The sequence below is a fragment of the Clarias gariepinus genome, chromosome 28 (assembly GCF_024256425.1).
Source record: "Clarias gariepinus isolate MV-2021 ecotype Netherlands chromosome 28, CGAR_prim_01v2, whole genome shotgun sequence".
Lineage (NCBI taxonomy): Eukaryota > Metazoa > Chordata > Actinopteri > Siluriformes > Clariidae > Clarias > Clarias gariepinus.
Window position 1 is genome coordinate 12069661 of NC_071127.1, and position 21100 is coordinate 12090760.

At 39.8% G+C, this 21100-nt stretch overlaps 1 protein-coding gene across 8 annotated transcripts in view; it reads right to left on the reverse strand.

The window, feature by feature from the left end:
- Positions 1–21100, reverse strand: part of adgrb2 (adhesion G protein-coupled receptor B2) — a 450506-nt gene that overhangs the window by 61257 nt on the left and 368149 nt on the right. For 7 of the 8 annotated variants that reach the window (XM_053490019.1, XM_053490013.1, XM_053490018.1 and 4 more), the window contains 3 exons: positions 20611–20696; positions 17679–17777; positions 7512–7683 (listed from right to left, as the gene is read on the reverse strand). In XM_053490019.1, coding sequence (XP_053345994.1) covers positions 7512–7683; positions 17679–17777; positions 20611–20696 — 357 coding nt within the window. The remainder of the gene's footprint in view (positions 1–7511; positions 7684–17678; positions 17778–20610; positions 20697–21100) is intronic. The other variant, XM_053490015.1, reaches the window with a different exon arrangement.

Below are 21100 nucleotides of genomic sequence, written 5' to 3' on the forward strand. Positions count from 1 at the left end.
GTTAGGGGAGCGATCGAGGCAGGGCGGCCTGATGAGATCCCTAATGAAACTTTGATATGAGCTTATACCCCTGAGTGACAAACCTTCTTCATAGTCAATGCTTACGCATCCTATAAATAATAAGAAAAGCACTAATGACACCATTAATGACAGCCAACTTGAAATAGCTTATTTCTCTCTATGCTTTATAACGTTAAATATGGGTCAATATTTATTTGCATCACAGTTTTTTTTTTAAGAGTATGAAATATGTATTGCTGTGACCTCTCTAGGCGGTAAAATAAAAAAAATAAAAAAATGAAATAATTGAAAAATAAAAAACATACTGGTACTCTCATCTTTATTTTGTCTTGTGTTTTTGTATTATGTTTTTTTTTTTATTTACTCCAATACTATTCTTTCATGCTTTATTTCCATTTCCTTGAACAGTATCCTTACAATGGCGTCCAGCATATGGTCTGGATACATTTTATATGTGAGTTATTACAGTGTAAGTGCACTGTCTTTCTGTTTATGATCATGTGCTTTTTTATTACAATAACAATGTTTAAAACACCTATATTAGTACCTCTACTCCATACATATAAAATAATCATACATTTAATATTTTACCCATAGACCTGCAGATGAACATTGGAAGGATTGTCACAAAAGCAACTGATATTTAAACGTAAATGCATGATATGAGATTTTGTACTGTATATTGTTACCTTTTGGTTCGGTTAAAATGCACTACATGTTTCTAAATAACATCCATTACACATTAGTGTGCAAAAGTATTGATACCTTATTTCTTCATATTTTGCCGTCAACTCATTACCTGATGAACCATTACCTCATCACCATGTGATGTGTCATGATGTGTCATGTTGTCACTCTTGTTTGCACATCTGCACATGCACTTTATATTGTCTTGTTGTATAGGACTTGTACTATAGGTAGTTTTCTGTTAATTTAAAAATGCCTTGTCTCAGCTAGTCAGCTAATTGGGTTTCTAAGTTAGCTAGTTAGTTTGGCTATGTTATCAATTTATGTTGAATGTAGCACCTTGTTCCTGGAGGAACCTTGTTTCGTTTGACTGTGTACTAAACTGTATACAGTTAAAATGACAATAAAAGTCCACTTGACTTGACTTTCTTTTTTGCAAATCTTTGACTCTTATTTTTAGAGCAGTTCCTGCACCTGGCAGTTTCAGAGGAATGATTTCTGTTTGTTAAGCCGCACAGTAACCTATAAATCATTCACTCTTAAAAAAAATAAAATAATCTAACTTAAGGCATGAACCAGTGAGAAACAGATGCAGATGATGGCAGATGATTAGGCCGGTGATTAGTATACTGGTGATGCTGAATGCTGAGTGGTTGGAACAGATGAGAGGGGAAATGAGGTCGGTGATGAGGTTGTTACATAAATAATAGGCCTGTCACAGTAAAACACTTGTTCCTATTTTTTTGCACAGTACTGTATATAAATTTACTTCGTACATATACACATAGATTGAAATAAATCAGAAATTTAAAATAAATCAATAAATTAGTAAATCTTTTCTAAAATTCCTACAATGTCAGATGATTCAGTGCCTAAGAGACCAGGGGTATGGGGAGAAACCCCACCTATTTAATTAATTACATATTTATTTACTTATGCTTGTTATTTATCCTCTTCACTAGTAAATGCACCATTATGCAATTTTGTACTCCTGTCTCAAAGCATCAAGACGAATACCAAACGTGTGAGAATTCCCAAAAAGCAGCGCGATAGATTAGTAACCAACTAATGCACCCTAAAACCCTAATACATACTGAGCCTACCCATGATGCACTTTGATGTAAGGCATAATGAGCAGTGTAGACTTGTGTAGCCAAATGATTCTCAGATTTAAATTTAATATTAATGATTCCATCTACGCTCAATATATTGAATATTAAGCGTCATATATTGAACTACACGCATCTCCCATCTCTCCTTTCTATCACTCTACACATCATTTTAATGCTATCTCACACAGAACGCATGCTAGAAAACTGTGTAGACACCTCCCACAATATATAGCTTTCACTCACTGTGTGCTTTTAAAGAGTGTGCAGAACTCTGCGACTACAGAAGGCATGACAGTTAACATGAAAGCGTCGGCGTCTAGTGTAACATGGAATGCGTGGCTCAGAAATATCGCACATCTAATGCTTTTGAAACAATAAGGGCAGTTGAACTGATCACTAAGGTGATTTTGCTTGCTCTTCACATTGACATAGTTTACCAAACTCTGCTCGGAGATCGCTGTACAGATACGTTACTGTTACTGTATTTCCCATTTATAAAGCGGTAAAACAGACCTGCTGGCTGAAGTCGTGCCTTCATGCTCTATGATTAGCTCTTATATTAGAGCCTAACCAATCATAGATGAAACAGGATCCTTGTAAGCAACAGATGCAGTAGCTGGAATTTGATGGAAAAAAAAAAACTATACATATATTTACTTTTTTTTTTTCCCCCTATCTAATTCTACCTTCTGCATCTGTTGCTTACAAGGATCCTATACACTGAAACCTCGGATTTTACTTTATATTTTGTGTTCATTATTTTTATGTATTTATTTTTTAGGCTGTGAAATGAATAATTTGAGTTTCCATTATTTCTTATGGGAAAATTAGATTTGGTTTATGAGTGTTTTAAAATATAAGCCCGTTTCCGAAATGGATTATGCTCATAATCCAAGGTTCCATTGTATATATATATATATATATATATATATATATATATATATATATATATATATATATATATATAAAATAAAATATTTTCTCTTTTTAAAATTTATTTATTTTTTACCTCTCACTGCAAATCTTAATGTTAAAACGAGCCCAGTGCCCTTAAAACATGGCCTCTGAAATATTTTTAATGTGATCAAATAACTTACAAAAAAACCTTTGCACTGCTTATAAGTCTTAATCCTATCTGATCCTTCAGTTCATTGTTCGTTTCCACTGTGTCCTAAAAATACCTAAGAATGCGGTCAAAACGTATTAACTTCATACCACTTCTTAGCCATGTGCCTGGCAGGTTCTCAATGCATCTGTTATTTCCTCAATAATTTCCCATCACGCACACGGGATCGAACAGCATCATTACTGCGTTCAATCAGATCACACCGCGCCCTTATCAGGCGCTTATTACATGCTAACTACATTGTCATTGAACCCAGTGAGTTGATATAAATACATTCTGATAACCTTTTGCATGTATGCCGTACACGTGGTAAGTGCTGCAAGAATGTAATATAAACATAATGCATCAAGACATCTCAATGACAGGTCAGTCAGGACGCCATTCAACCCTTCATGTCTGCTCCATGTCTGTAGTGCGTCAATAAAAGTCCAAAAGGTGCTTCTCTATTAATTGGTCAAGGCCATTGTTAAGTACTTTTTTAGCTAGCAGTTGGTTAAACCTTCCAATTTCGTTTTACACACATTACATGTCTCAAAATATCAGCCCCCTGTCTGCAATTGGGGTTGCACAGAGATCTTGTCTTGACCCAGTCACTTGCTCCACTTCTGGCTCAAAGGTGAGGCAACAATGACTCCCGATTCTGCCTCAGTTCTTTTCATTCAGAATACAGAAGAGCAACAGCGGCCTTAAATAGACTGTGTAAAATGAGCTACTTTCTGTGCTAATTGTCACTTCTGACTTGCCTGGTTGGTCTATACCACCTAACTGGTGTAATTTACACATCAAACTGGGTGGCTTGTGCGTGATCCTGGCACACTCACTAGGTCGCTTTCTGTTCTCTTGTTATGCCAAAAAAAAAAAAAAGCTATTTGGGATTACATCAAATGCTTGTCAGGGATTTTCATGTATTCTGAAAGAAATAATTCCGGATTCATCTTACTCTAATTCCCCAGGTTTCCGGTATTGATTTCAAATATATGGATTAGTGATTTAACACTTCTATTTCTCCCCCTGCAACCAAAATAGTATTTTATGATGTGCTAAACCTCAGCCAACTTTAACACGTGCTAGGGAATTGGAGCAAAGCTTTGATGCATTGTGGGTAAGGACATGCTGCAGTTGCTATGTACGAAAAATTCAAAATGCACTTTCTGACTCAATAATAAGGTTCTGATCCTTATAATCCCACTATGGTGATTTGGAGCCACAATATGGTGCATGTTTTTATTTTTTTAACTGATCTTCCATTACATCCAGTTTTATTTCTTTTTTTTGAAAAGCTCATTCAAAAATAACACAAGAAATTAGGTTACAAATGCAAACACAAATTACCCCTAGCCTATTTTGGATTGTACTTACTTGGTTTGTAAATAGGCTCTTAAAATTGTGCATATAGTACTACATTCTCATGCAATTCAGATGTAATCAGTTGATGTGTAAGTGCTGATCAAATCTTTTTCTTTATTTTTTTTTAAAGATTATATTATTATTAACAAGTAAAACAAGAGGAAATATGCATGTTGCTCCAAATGGTGTGCTTTCACATTTCCATAATGACAAGAAGCAAGTAACTGATGTTAAATGCTTGCATTAGCTAGGTTTTCATTTTGCCCACGTTCCTTATGCCGGGAGGAAAACTCTTATTTATTAAATATACCACAATATGGGTGAATTCTGGCATCTGATAGTTTTTTTTGCATTATTTACTTATTTCCTAATTAATTGTTTTAGCAAGCCTTAGAAAGTAGTCTTGGGTGTATATAGGATTATGTTAACAATATTGGATTATATGAATGTGTTTATTATAATAAGCTATTGTTTTATAAAGTAATAGCTCATGCCCAGAGAGAGAGAGAGAGAGAGAAAGAGATATGCTGGCATTTATTGTTGCTTTAAAGTTAAATGCAAGACATGTTTACATTAATATATTAAACTTTGTCAACTTTGTCAACTTTTTCCAAATCGCCATGGTATATGTGTCACTAAAAAAATATATCAAAAGCGCTGTCTTCTTTTCTCTCTTGATAAAATCAGTAGGCGAGACAATCTAGAATGACTGACACTGGTGCAGAGATATCAAATGCTTTGATATTACCTGTCACCCCAGAAACATGTAGTTCTTTATTAAGCGCTATATGTGATAGCTTGTAACTAGAATACAAACAAAGACTATACTTTTTTTTAGTATCCTTGCTCCAAGAGCCTGGGCACTACGGTAAAACCTTGCATATACAGTATGCACACTCCAGTATTATCAGGCATAATTGAGACAAGTAATTTGTGAAAGAACTGGAAAAACTATATTTGGATTCCCAGTTCATTTCCTTGGTACAGTAACCCATAATTACCTAAAGCACATGGTCGTACTATTCTGTTTGAATGTTTGCCTACAATCATGTAAGTTATCTAGAGCTATCTATTTGGTGTAATAATCTTGTGTACAGTACTACCTTAATCTTGACTTTGCTCCTTGCATAAGTCTTTGATCTGTCTTTCCACAATTTTTGTTATTGGTATTTCTCACCCCGCTTCGCCGACTGACCTTGCTTCTTGCTTCTGGTTTGGGATTGGTTAGCATTTGATGGTTTCTGGCATCAACCCAGGTTGTCTTGACCTTGCTTTATGTAAAATAAATATCAAGGATTCAAATATTACCCCGCCTGCCATGTCAATGAGTGTGCTCTAGTAACACCATGCAAACTTGCATGTTTAATTATTGCTCATATTCCACAATATTTTGCTTTAGCTCTCAGAGGTCTTCAAAACTACAGTATGTCTGTTAATATTGAAGCTGAAATAAGTCTTAGATTTCCGCTCCTCCTCCAAATGCACCTTTTTTAATGTCTTTGTAAATGAGCTACTGCTGAACTGGGCAGATCTGAGCAACTAAAAGTTAACTCCATATGAGGTCATTAAGGAAAAATCTAATTGGATTGTTTAAACATGAGTCAGTACAAAAAAAAATTAATAAAAAGGAAAAAAAAAACTTATCATGCCTTTTATTGTCATTTATTTATTTATTTATTTTTGTAAATGCATGAAGACGACTCGTTTAAATGACTAAACACAACTAAAGGGAATATTGCATAACAGGTCCTGTTTAATTCAATGTTGATACTATTAAAATTGAGGCACAAATGTCAATTCCCAAATTAACTGCATTACTATTGGAATGTTAAAATCCAGGGATTTATCTGGATAAAATTGGTATAAATCGATTTCTGAGAGTCTAAGGACCTGGTGTTGCATTAGATCCTGAAATATCAAATGAGATTCCAAAGAAGAGTCTTCAATAATTGAAAGTTGTGAAACAGGGTCAATAATTGATTTTCATAACTGTCCAATTATCTTGAAATGATTGATGTTCTGTCAAGTAAAGAGCAATGTGGATATAAGTTCACTGTAATAAAAAAAAACAAAAAAACATTACGGTTCTGGTATGGCTAACAGAGATGTGTAAGACTAAATTGACTGGTGTTTCATTAGCCAGGGTTCGATGTCTGCCTGTTAAATGTCAGTATGGATAGAGAATAGATTTGGTCTCATTTTTGGTTCTTTTTATAGAAGTGTGTGGTTTTGCAGATCAGGGGTTCTCAAACTTTTTTATTCTCAAGAAGCTCTTTAATATATTAAATTCTTTTTTTCTTTTAACTTTTCTGCCAAAGAACCCATTTTTATTAAAAATTGTAGTTGGATTATGGCGGTTTCTACTCCTGTAATAATGTGGTGATTTGTTATTATGACTGAATGGAGCAACTGTGCTTATTTTTCTTTTATGCCATTATAAAAGAAAAACAAGCATATATATATATATATATATATATATATATATATATATATATATATATATATATATATATATATTTATTATTATTATTTATTTATTTATTTTATTACTATTATTAAATAGTTATAATACAGTTGTATTTGTTCCATTAATAATACATTTTATTTATAATACACTTTAGATTTAAAGCAAATCTTAAAGTGTTACAAATTACTTCGACCCAATAGCTCTCATGAAAAAGATAAGTTTTAAGACCAGATTTAAAATCATCAACAGTCTGTGGTGTCCTCAGATACTCTGGAAAAACATTCCATAGTCTAGGTGCCGCTGAGCAAAAAGCCAGATCTTCCATAGTATAAAGCTTGGTCATTGGAGGTTTCAGAAGATGTATTGAAGACAAAACGGTGGTTGCGTGTACATGTATGTGAAGTAATAATTCTTTGAGATATAGAGGGGCATCCCCTTATATGCACTGGTGGGTAAGAAAGGCAACCCTCTATTCAATTCTGAATAAAATAGGTAGCCTATGAAGAGATTTAAGGATGGGCGTAATATGGTCGTATTTACGTGCTCGCATGAGGATGAGGATTGAATACTGTATACTGCAGCTGTTGAAGGCTTTTCCCAGAAGTCCCAAAGAGGAGTGCATTGCAGAAGTCCAGCCTATTAAATATTCAATTACATTTCTTCCCCTTCCTTAATTATTATTATTATTATTATTATTATTATTATTATTATCCATCAGTGGTGTCCGAGTGTTAGTTAAGAACTCCCTTACCTCCCGCCTCATGGCACAGTGAACGGTGATGATGACGAAGCCTTGGACTGAGTCGAAGACCGCGAAGAGCACCTGGAAGAGTGTGGAGCGCCGATCCGTGATGGCTAACACCGCTGACATCCATGTGAGTGCCAGTAATGGCAAAACGACGCATGAGCTCCACAGTGATGTCCTGTAAATGCAAAAACACATACACAGGCACGTGCACACACACACACACACACATAAACACACACACACACACACACACACATTAATTCAGTCTCTGATTCAATTGTACTACTATGTACAAGTTTACATGGATAATTAGCTTCATACACACAGGAAATCCACAGATTATGTATTCGCTATTAAAAGTTTACTGTTATCGATACTGAAAAAAGCAAAAGGAATTTTAGTCATTCCTTATTTTTCTAAGGAAAAAAACTCATAAAAAAGTATATGTATTTGTGAAAAAAATGGATGTTCATTGCAGTCACTGGTTATAGTATATTATAACTTGAGTAATAGCAGGGACGTGTATTGTATATGTTCACCAACATTAAACATAGCTACACACACACAAAAAAAACAGTTACATGGCATTCTAAGATGAATAAAGCACATGGTAACATCTTGGTCACTGGTGCTGATGTTCTGACACCCATCACACAAACACTACTAATGCTATCACTATTATCACCACCACAAACACCAACACTAATGCTACAAAAACTACTACCGCTGCTGGTGGTGGTGCTGCTGCTTTTATTACTATACAAGGCCATGGAAAAGTATTTGCTCCCTTTCTAAACTTTTTTTTTTCTTACATATTTGTCAGACGTAAATGATTGAGATAATTTGAGAACTAATTTTAATATTACACTAAGATAACTAGATTAAAAAGATAACTTGATTAAATACAATGTAGTTTTTAAATTATTTATTAAGGGAAAAAAGCTGTCCAAACCTATTAGTTCCTATCTGAAAGAGTTATCGGCGCCCTTGCTAAATCGTGAATATGAATCTGCGAGTTAAATTTACTTGCCACACCCAGACCTGATTACTGCCAGGCCTGTTGAATCAAAATATCACTTAAATAGAACCTTTCTGACAAATGAAGCACGCTTAATCTAAAGAAATTCAAGAACGTATGAGAAACAAAGTAATTGACATGTATCAGTCTGGAAAGGGTTACCAAGCAATTTCTAAGCCTTTGGGAGCACATCTACGACTTATAAAAAAAAAAAAAAAAAAACTCAGAACAACATCTAAAGACTTCTAAGAAGGCCTTACTTGCCTCAGTTAAGGTCAGTGTTCATGATTTAACAATAAGAAAAAGCTTTGGCAAAAATGGCATCCATGGGAGAGTTCCGAGGTGAAAGCCACTGCTGACCAAAAAAGAAAAAAAAAACACAAAGGCTCGTCTCACATTTGCCAAAAAAAAAAGGGGTCTGGATTATCCTTAAGACTTTAAGGCAGATATTCTGCAAACTGATAAAACAAAAGAACATTGTGAAAGGTGTGCATCCTGTTACATCTGATGTAAATCTAAAACAGCATTTTATAACAAGAGTGGTCAAACATGGTGGTGGTAGCATGATGGTCTGCTTTGCAGCTTCTGGATTTGGACGACATGCCATAATTACTAGGAATTTCGCGCTCTACCAGAAAATCGAAAATTCTGAAGGAAAATGTCCAGCCATCACTTCAAGACAAGCTCAAAAGCACCTGGGTTTTCAGCTGGACGATGATCCAAAACACACCAGCAAGTCCACATCTCAGTCCAGGCAGGTTTGGACAGCTTTTTTTTTTAAATAGTAAATGACGTCAATTTATCAACTTCTCATTAATTACTCTTACTACTACTGCTGCTGATATTACTATTGCATCTCTATTGCTACTTCTATTACAGCAATTGCTACTGTTGCCTCTTTTATCATTATAACAACCATCACAGATATACAACTTACATACTGCTACTTTGGCTACTACTGCTCTAATATTAATACTGTTAGTTCTATTGCTGCAATTGGTAATATCATCACTACTACTACCACTACTACTAATAATAATACATATGTTTATAGGAGCTATGCATTTGGATCCTACTCTTGCATTTGCCTCTCTATTGGTGTATGTTAGTTTAAATATGCGAAGGCAGGCAATTCCTGTCTCACTTTGTCGCATCCTGAGAACATGCTATCTGTCAGTTAAAGCCCCTCCCAACTCGACTCAGATGTAGTTGCGTCTGGTGCTGGCTTCATGCTGCTTAGCCATGGTGTCTGACACCAATTTAGTGTGTTCTCGCTGCACTGAGTCCAAATCCTGAGTGTAAATGGGCTTCACTGACAGGGGACAGACAACCCACTTTTAGTTCATTATCAATGATGGTGAGAAAAACAGAAAGGGGGAGAGAGAGAGAGAGAGAGAAGACAGACAGAAGTATGGAAATCCAGGCTAAAGTCCTCAGATAATAGTAGTACAGGAAAGCCACTTTCACGCACATGGACTGAATTTGCATTTAAAAGAAAAACAGACCTTGAAATGCAGGGAAATAGAGAGATGGATGGATAGATGGACGGATAGACGGATGTATAGCTGTAATTCCATTATTATTTTAATAACATGACTAAATTGGCAAAAAGCCACAGATTAGTCCAATTTTCTTATAAAGAACAAGAGGTGACCCTGGACCCACTTTCTGGCTCTCTACCTCTTCAAAGAACAAACATCTCAGTGTGTGTGCATGTGTGTGTGTGTGCCTTTGTGTACATGTGTGTGCAGGCAAGAGAGCAGCTCTTTGAAGAGTTGGTATCACACTTTCACTGCTAGATGCAAGAGAGGGGATGAGAGAACAAGTGCAAAAGAGGGAGGTGGATAAAAAGAGAAGAAGAGCAGTAAAAAAAAAACAGCAATAGGAAAGGAGGAGGAAAAGACTGAAAATGAGAGAAAACTTGCACGAAAATAATAAACTATGAATTTAACTATAATTTTACTAGTAATAATAAGATTGTCTATAATACTAGTAATAAATTAACAGAAATAGATTTGTAACCTCTTCCAGACTGATACATGTCATTTTTTTTCTTTGTAGATCGTTGGATTCTGTGAGATCTTTCAGCGTAATTAACTTTGTCAGGCAGGCTATATTTTAAATGATTACGTGACTTAAGTTGTTTTACAGGTCTGGCAGTCATCAACCCTGGTTGTGGCAAGTAAAATTTAAAGTAGATTTTAACACAGGTTTCCCAAAAAAACTAACCACAGATAATTCATGATTTACCAAGGAGGCAATTACTTTTACACATAGGGCCAGGTAGGTTTTGTAAGGGTCCTCCACTAGAGGTCACTGTTTTTAGTTTGTAGTTTTTGTTGGCCGACTCAGTTTCCCAGCAGGCACCTCGGTCAGGTGATGCGGTGCACACCTGAACCGAGGTAGCCATCATCCAATCTATAAATAGCTGTTTAGACTGGGAAACTGGGTCGAGCATTTTTGGGTATAACCACTGTCAGTTAGGTGGGCATTTTGGTTTGTTTTTATTTGTTTAATTTGTATTTTGATTTTAGTTGTGTTAACTTGGGCTCTCTTATTGGCAATGTCTCTGTGTATGTTTTGTGTGTCTGTGTTAGTGGAGCTGATTCGGTCCTGTCCTCCTGTGTTCCTGTGGTTAGCTAGAGCAGGTAAGCAGTTAGGTGTATGTGTGGCTAGGAGCATGATTAGCTAAATGCTATGTTGAGTTTATAGTACAGTTACAGTACTAGCATGCTTCTAGCCATAGCCCTTCTGTGTCTCTAGCTATCCTGTGTTTCCTCTCCCCCGAGTTGCCCAGTGAGCCTAGCCTGTAGGTGTCCCCTAGCCTAGCCTTTGATGTGTCCTCAGCCTAGCCTTTGATGTGTCCTGAACCTAGCCTTTGATGTGTCCTGAGCCTAGCCTTTGATGCGTCCTCAGCCTAGCCTTTGATGTGTCCTGAGCCTAGCCTTTGCTGGTCCCCTAGCTTAGTCTTTGATGGTCCCCTAGCCTAGCCTATGATGGTCCCCTAGCCTAGCCTTTGATGGTCCCCTAGCCTAGCCTTTGATGGTCCCCTAGCCTAGCATATGATGGTCCCCTAGCCTAGCCTTTGATGGTCCCCTAGCCTAGCCTTTGAGGGTCCCCTAGCCTAGCCACTGGGTATCCCTTGTCTGTGTTTCCTCTCCCCCTAGCGTCCCAGTGTGCCTAGGTTTAGAGTGCGGTCCCTCCGGGCTTCGGAGTAACGACTAGCTTGTGAGTGCTGCCTCGCTTAGCCTTGGAGGGCTGCCTCGCCTAGCCACTGGGTAGTCTTTGTCTATGTTTCTGTGCCCCTATTCCCTAGTGTGGTTAAGCTAGTAGGTAAGTATAGCTTAGTGCATGTTGGGGCTGAAGACATGCTTAGCTAGGTGTATGTGTAGCTAACTGCCATGGTTAAGCAATGCTTAACCATGTTTAGCTAGAAGCCATGCCTAGCTGATTGCCATGTCTTTAGCCCTTGTCCTGTCCCTCTCTTGGTCTCTCGTCTCGTCGTTACGTGTCTCCTGTCCTCTCCAGTGTCTCCAGTGTCTCCAGTGTCTCCAGTGTCTCCAGTGTCTCCAGTGTCTCTAGTGTCTCTAGTGTCTCTAGTGTCTCCTGTTCTCCCTAGTGTCTCGTTTCAGCTCCACACCTCGTTTATGTCCTGTTGTGTTTGTCCCCCTGTTATGTGTCTCGCCGCAGGGCGTGTTATGTGTCTCGCCGCAGGGCGTGTTATGTGTCTCGCCGCAGGGCGTGTTAGGTGTCTCGCCGCAGGGCGTGTTAGGTGTCTCGCCGCAGGGCGTGTTAGGTGTCTCGCCGCAGGGCGTGTTATGTCTCTCCCCTTGTCTGTGTCTTGCCAGAGAGCTCCTGTTAGCACACAGTTAAGTATCATTTAAGTTTGTTTGTTTCTTTGGTTGTATCTTTATTTATACTTTGTTTAACTATCATTAAAAAGACTCTTTTTTTTGGTTACACCACCCCTCTGCCTCTATGCCTGCTCCTTCCGCCCACGGCGTTCAACACCTGCCACAACACCCCGTTCATGACAGAATGCTCGACCACCAAGGCATAGCAGAGGGGGCTGGGACTAAAGCGGCAGCCTCACGTGGAGGCCACAGCTGCAGCACCCTTCAGGCCTCACGGGGAGGCCACAGCTGCAGCACCTTTCAGGCCTCACGTGGAGGCCACAGCTGCAGCACCTTTCAGGCCTCAAGTGGAGGCCACAGCTGCAGCACCCTTCAGGCCTCACGTGGAGGCCACAGCTGCAGCACCCTTCAGGCCTCACGTGGAGGCCACAGCTGCAGCACCCTTCAGGCCTCACGTGGAGGCCACAGCTGCAGCACCCTTCAGGCCTCACGTGGAGGCCACAGCTGCAGCACCCTTCAGGCCTCACGTGGAGGCCACAGCTGCAGCACCCTTCAGGCCTCACGTGGAGGCCACCGCTGCAGCACGCTTCGAGCCTCACGGGGAGGCCACCGCTGCAGCACGCTTCGAGCCTCACGGGGAGGCCACCGCTGCAGCACGCTTCGAGCCTCACGGGGAGGCCACCGCTGCAGCACGCTTCGAGCCTCACGGGGAGGCCACCGCTGCAGCACGCTTCGAGCCTCACGGGGAGGCCACCGCTGCAGCACGCTTCGAGCCTCACGGGGAGGCCACCGCTGCAGCACGCTTCGAGCCTCACGGGGAGGCCACCGCTGCAGCACGCTTCGCGCCTCACGGGGAGGCCACCGCTGCAGCACGCTTCGCGCCTCACGGGGAGGCCACCGCTGCAGCAGCCGCCGAGCGCCTTGAGGAGGTCCCAGCAGCAGCAGCCGCCGAGCGCCTCGAGGAGGTCCCAGCAACACCAGCAGGCCTCATGTGGAGGCCCCCACCTTCGTCCAGTAGCCCTTATTCAAGGCTCACCGCCTTCGGAGCGACACCCCAGCACAGCGTCCAGCACCCGGCTTCGATGTCGGGCACCCACCGCTGCACGGCGGAGGAAAAGCCAGTACTGCATCGGCCGCCCGGATTGGGGGACAACACAGCACTGTCTTCAGGGGCTCTACTTCTCAGAGCAATACAGTGCTGCCCCCTCCGCCCGGCCTACAACAGCGATCCGGTGCTGCCTCCGCCACACAGTTGACTAGGGGAGCTAGCCCGTCGGGGTCGGGTGAAGGGACACCAGGGAAGTGCCCTGGGACCACCAATAGCGCTCCGGAGGAGCGGTTTAAGGGGGGGGGTACTGTAAGGGTCCTCCACTAGAGGTCACTGTTTTTAGTTTGTAGTTTTTGTTGGCCGACTCAGTTTCCCAGCAGGCACCTCGGTCAGGTGATGCGGTGCACACCTGAACCGAGGTAGCCATCATCCAATCTATAAATAGCTGTTTAGACTGGGAAACTGGGTCGAGCATTTTTGGGTATAACCACTGTCAGTTAGGTGGGCATTTTGGTTTGTTTTTATTTGTTTAATTTGTATTTTGATTTTAGTTGTGTTAACTTGGGCTCTCTTATTGGCAATGTCTCTGTGTATGTTTTGTGTGTCTGTGTTAGTGGAGCTGATTCGGTCCTGTCCTCCTGTGTTCCTGTGGTTAGCTAGAGCAGGTAAGCAGTTAGGTGTATGTGTGGCTAGGAGCATGATTAGCTAAATGCTATGTTGAGTTTATAGTACAGTTACAGTACTAGCATGCTTCTAGCCATAGCCCTTCTGTGTCTCTAGCTATCCTGTGTTTCCTCTCCCCCGAGTTGCCCAGTGAGCCTAGCCTGTAGGTGTCCCCTAGCCTAGCCTTTGATGTGTCCTCAGCCTAGCCTTTGATGTGTCCTGAACCTAGCCTTTGATGTGTCCTGAGCCTAGCCTTTGATGCGTCCTCAGCCTAGCCTTTGATGTGTCCTGAGCCTAGCCTTTGCTGGTCCCCTAGCTTAGTCTTTGCTGGTCCCCTAGCCTAGCCTATGATGGTCCCCTAGCCTAGCCTTTGATGGTCCCCTAGCCTAGCCTATGATGGTCCCCTAGCCTAGCATATGATGGTCCCCTAGCCTAGCCTTTGATGGTCCCCTAGCCTAGCCTTTGAGGGTCCCCTAGCCTAGCCACTGGGTATCCCTTGTCTGTGTTTCCTCTCCCCCTAGCGTCCCAGTGTGCCTAGGTTTAGAGTGCGGTCCCTCCGGGCTTCGGAGTAACGACTAGCTTGTGAGTGCTGCCTCGCTTAGCCTTGGAGGGCTGCCTCGCCTAGCCACTGGGTAGTCTTTGTCTATGTTTCTGTGCCCCTATTCCCTAGTGTGGTTAAGCTAGTAGGTAAGTATAGCTTAGTGCATGTTGGGGCTGAAGACATGCTTAGCTAGGTGTATGTGTAGCTAACTGCCATGGTTAAGCAATGCTTAACCATGTTTAGCTAGAAGCCATGCCTAGCTGATTGCCATGTCTTTAGCCCTTGTCCTGTCCCTCTCTTGGTCTCTCGTCTCGTCGTTACGTGTCTCCTGTCCTCTCCAGTGTCTCCAGTGTCTCCAGTGTCTCCAGTGTCTCCAGTGTCTCCAGTGTCTCCAGTGTCTCCAGTGTCTCTAGTGTCTCCTGTTCTCCCTAGTGTCTCGTTTCAGCTCCACACCTCGTTTATGTCCTGTTGTGTTTGTCCCCCTGTTATGTGTCTCGCCGCAGGGCGTGTTATGTGTCTCGCCGCAGGGCGTGTTATGTGTCTCGCCGCAGGGCGTGTTAGGTGTCTCGCCGCAGGGCGTGTTAGGTGTCTCGCCGCAGGGCGTGTTAGGTGTCTCGCCGCAGGGCGTGTTATGTCTCTCCCCTTGTCTGTGTCTTGCCAGAGAGCTCCTGTTAGCACACAGTTAAGTATCATTTAAGTTTGTTTGTTTCTTTGGTTGTATCTTTATTTATACTTTGTTTAACTATCATTAAAAAGACTCTTTTTTTTGGTTACACCACCCCTCTGCCTCTATGCCTGCTCCTTCCGCCCACGGCGTTCAACACCTGCCACAACACCCCGTTCATGACAGGTTTGGGCAGCTTTTTTCCCCCTTAATAAATAAAATCATTCTTTAAAAACTGCATTTTGCATTTATTCAGCTTATATTTATGTAATATTAAAATTAGATAATGATCCCAGTAAAAAATCAGAAGGTGGCAAATACTTTCACGGCACTGTGTGTTTATGAAACTTTTTTAAAAAATAGAAAAAAATTAGGCACATGTTACATTATTTATCACGTTTAATACAGGATGTGGAGGATTAAATTTAGGTCAGGACATGTTTATTTATTTTTACTGTAAATCATTAATGTTTATACCACATGTTCATTTATTTAATATACATCATTTGCAGTAGCATAATAAATCCTTAACCTACATTTATATGGCTAAAATATTTATGATATTTTGATCATATTTGGATGATTCTGTAATTTGTCTTTCCAACTTTTTCCAGTCCCTAAACAGTCTCAGAGGAATGTTTTTTTGTTTGTCACACCTTGACCTATGCATCATTTAGGCTTAAAAAAAATGGAGATTAGTACAGAGATTAGGAGAAATTTCATCTTTAGGCACTTTGCAGCCTGTTGCAGTTTCTACCCAGACCCTGATACTTTTTTGATAAATGAGAATAAATAACTAAACAGTAATCTGGTGAGGTTTTTTTTTCCTTTAAGCTGGGCGTGGCTATATGCATTACTCTATAATTATAAAAAAAAAAAGGCAATCAATGTAACAGTTCACCATGTATGGACAGAGTGCGGAAGAAACAGAAAGAAAAGCGTGACACAGCATGGCTTACTTTAAGAAAATGAAAGTAGACTATGAAATCTCAACCTTTCAATCTGAAACTGATCAATGGACAGATCAATATATGACTATTTTTTTCTGCGGGAAGTTTGAACCAGTTTGTCTCATATGTTCCAAAACTATAGAAATAATAAAAAAGAGTAATGTGAAGCGCCACCTTGTGTCATCTGTCATCATGATCTTTTGTCATTTTTACACTCTCTGGATACAGTTATGCTTAATTCCTTCCTAAATACTCTAATTTTTGACATTGTTCAATGAGTGCCTCAAGGTTCGGTATTCGGACCCTTATTGTTTTCTATTCACATAAACATTTATATAAACAGCTATATGTTTATAATTCTAGTTTTTATCTTTATACAGATGACATGTTATGTACTGTGCTGCTTCAGCTGCAAGGCTCTTTTCCAACTTCAGGATGCACTTGATGCCAATCAGCAATCCTCGCTTGATTTGAATTCCCCCCCGCCCACCCCAAAAAAAGAAAAAAACAATAAGTGTTTAAATCATTGAACACTTGTTTTAAGGCAAGCAAAGAACAAAGAGTTTGTATCGTCTTGTAATTACCTCGGGATTGTTTTGTATGATCAAGCTTTCAAGCTTCACACTCAAAAGCTGGGACTTAAATTAGGTTTCTTTTTTTTTTTAAGAAAAAAAGAAAAGTTTTTCTCTCATGGGTAAAATGAGGTTGATCTCCGCTGCATTTCTTTCAATGCTTGACTTTATCAGGCACTGAGACTTATCACCAGCTGTAAGGCTCTTACTCATGACTGTTCACTGTATGCTGGGCTTGAATGAACCTTTCTGAGCCCTTGTAAAAAAAATACCATAATGCTTTGAAGGCATTATTGTATTTATAAAGAATTTTTTTGGATTAGCAACTGAATATTTACATATAGTAAACATGGCAAGCAATGTTAAAAGCAATTGTGCTGTTCGCTTACTGAGCATCATGTTGTTATCAAGCAAGGTATTGTTGAGGTTCGAAAAGAATTTGGTTTAAGAGGTTTTCTGTATGTGACTGCTTGGAAAATGAGCTAAAATGCCAGCCACTGGTCAAATTTGATGCTTTACTGTCTACAGTAATTGGCATTGGCAGGGTGTCTGGTTCTTTCTTACTCTAAATATTTTATGGGTTTTTGATTTGATTTATAGTTTACTGTTTAGTCTTTAACTAAGCAGAGGGCATCTTGGTTTAATCATTATTGCTTGTAATTTGTATTTTTGGTCTGAAACCTTGAACAGGTTTGCTGCCTGTCTTGACATTTTCAAGTCTGCTTAATTAAAGGTTATGATACTTATACAATCCAAATGATTAAATGAGCAGGTAAATGAGAGATATGATGATTAGCATAATCAGAAAAAAGTGCCAGAGAAAAAGAAAAGACAAAAAAGCAGAGTGAAATGGAACTAACATGGCGCTGCTGGCGGTGGAGCTGGACAGAGCGGTGCTGGTGATCACCCCACACTTGGAGCACTGGAGGAGCAGTCTGCTACGAGCCTCCAGCGATGGACTTCGGAACCCGGTACACACACGCGCGCACGCACGCATATGGATACACAGCGCACAGGGAGGATATAGATAAGGAAACATAAACATATAGGACGGAAAAGAAGGTTTATCCATGCACACACACACACACACACACACACATAAACACAAACACATATTAAAGAACCAGAGGATGATAAGGTGCATTTCCAATCATTTGCACAAGAAGCAGAGGGAATGACACATAGAGAGATAAAACCAAAACCAAACAAATAAGAATAAAGAATAAAAAAGAAAACAATGGAATTAATGATTAACACGAATCTGCAAAATCAGGAATTATATATCAGATTTTGAATGTGGATTGTGATTATATGGTACATAAAAAAGTTAATACAGAAGAAATGTTGGAGTTGTAGAAGATAGATAAGAGTGCATACACAAAAAAAGCAGCTTTTTGACTATACCTCATTAATAACACATGCAACACGAGGGAGCTGGAAGAACCAACTGTGTGTGTGTGTGTGTGTGTTTTCTTTTCCTTTTTTATGGGAAGGAGGGGCAGAAGTTTTTGTGCAAGTTGTAATAAAAGAGACGTCAACACGCTTGAACTCCATGACTAACGATCTACGAGCCCTGAAATATTCCCTCTATCTACGTACGTGCGAGCGTGTTGGTAAAGAAAGCATATGAGAGCATCCTGATCCGGCTCTCTCACAGGTCATTAGTCATGGATTTGGGTGTTTAATGAAGCCGTCAGACTCTCCCTGAGTTTCACAAATGTCCGGACTTTGCAGTCTTTCCTGACGACCTAAATGAGAAGAGAGACCGATGTGATGTAAGGGAAGCGTGCTGCGATATTCATTATTTATAAACGTGTTGGTGGAGTCAAATTCAAATGCTGGCCTTTAACACTGTGAAAATGTTAACGCTAACTAGAAGTCCTGCGTCAGCCATATGCAAAGTCCAAAAAACTCCACGGGGAAAAACGGCCTCGCTGAATGAAAGTTAGTAGGCTCCGTTACTTTTCTCTCCATGGTTTATGGTTTGTCAGAAGAGCTCTTTTGCCAAGTAGGCGGGTCTGGAATCAGCTTAAATGAGTGTGTGTGTGTGTGTGTGTGTGAGAGTGCCAGACGCATGGTTGCAGTACAACATGCACAGGATGTAAAGGGCAATGTTGTGATGCTTCAATAATTTGGAGAGTGTTTTAAGAACGTCAAATATGCTCATGGGCCACACCGGGTGAGCCGTCCAAATCTTTGAAAATAACTTCACGTTTCACACTTACACAAACACACACACACACACACACACACACACACACACACACACACACACACACACACACACACTGACGGTTGCCAGATCACATTAAAAAAAAATTGACTCTCGAATTTTGTCTATGTAAATACGGTCAGCTCCAAAATTATTGGCACCCCAATGAAATCAGCAAAAATGAAGCTAATGAAATGAATAAATAATAACACAGCTTCAACAAACTATATGGAAAATATTGTGTAGTTTAAGTTTATCTTTCATAGGGACCTAACATTTTTTTACGCATATCGATGTGAAAAAATTATGCCTCTCTTCACATGATACTGTAGCATGTGTGCATTATGAATTGAATGTTTTCCCCCCATATAAGCCTTTATTTATTAATTTGTATTTATTATTAAGGTTATGTAATTTCATACCAGAATTGTTGAGGGAAAAAAATATAATAATAATTTATATATATATATATATATATATATATATATATATATATATATATATATATATATATATATACATATTTTATTGTAATAATTTACAATAAAATAGTCATTTTTTAAGGTGATAGGAGCTGGCTAGTAAAATTCTAAATGTAATTTCTGATAATAAAGGGTTTAATACATTAATGTGTCAGATCTACCGCAACCCTGATCAGGAAAAAGCAATGTTGCCCATTTATCATTTCTGAGTAATGATTGCATGGGATATGGAGATATGTGTGTGTCCTAACAACACTGTCTGGCTGAGATAACTCCCTGTTAGCCTATTGTAGCCTCTGACATGACTCGAGCCCACTTGCACATATAAAAAGGAAATAAATAAATTAAAAGAAATCAATTTGAGAGGAAATTGCTGCATGGATTGCTGTCTGGAGCAGGGATTAGAAATATCCCACCATTAGATTAGCTCCCATCTCTGAATAGCTCCTCATTTAATAAGTAAAGCCAATAGTTTCCTGCCCACTCATGTATAGAAATCTACAGAGCTATTTCATTGTGTCACTGCACAGCCAAAGTGGACGAGTTATCCGTTGGCCTTATGAGTGCCACTTCAGTTGTTTTAATTTACAACCACATCCAAGCTACGCTAAATATATTTGAATTTCGCAGGCCTGTATCTGTAGTGAGTATTTGTAAGGCAGGTCGGTCAAGGTTTCCATGCTAGGAAGCAAATTTTTACTCTGATCATCTATGCTCATTAAATCGTATAATAAGCTTTTATACCTGCCTGTTCCCTTAGTATGGCAAAGAAAAACTTTAAACAACTCTAGAAGCCTGTTGCTTTGTGTGTGTGTGTGTGTGGGGGGGGGGAGTTAATGAGAGGAGCCTCACAAGTAAATAAGGCTCCAGATCAATACTGTTCCACTTGTGAAGATGTTATTTACTCACCTTTTATTAAAACCTTTTATGACCCACGTTTCATATGACCCATGACTACGTTTGACTAATGCAGTGTGTCTAAACATTGGCTTATCGTTATACAAATGGCTGGATAGCTCTAACCCATTATAAAATGAATACAGACTCAGAGATGTATAGAGTTTCAGCACAGAGAGCGAGTCTTGTGTCTTCACTTACCCCGCTCTTTGCTTTTTGGATTTGTCTGAGATGCCATCTCTCGACATGAGCTTGTTGAAGACCACGATCCCAATAAGCATGTTCACCTGTAAAACATAGGAAAATTAATTTTATAACCAGTATCTAATGTAACTACAGTGAAGGTTATGAGGGGGTTTTGTAACATGCAGGGAGCACCGATCTTCTTAAGTCAGTGTGCCAAAAGACATAGTCCTGTGTACATTGGAAGCTGTGCAACTGGTGCTATTCTGACCACATGCATTACAACATTTTTGCTATTTTATCATGGACAATTTGTCAGAACAAAGGGCGAACATGAAATTCTGCATAAAACGGATCAAATCACCCACAGAAACGTTTGGCAAGTTTACTGATGCTGCAAAGAGCTGTTTGAGGTGTTCTGAGTGGCACGTCACTGGAGGACGATAAGAGATCAGGAAAACCTTCAATGAGCGCAATCCCTGAAAATGTCAAAACCATTCAGAAACTT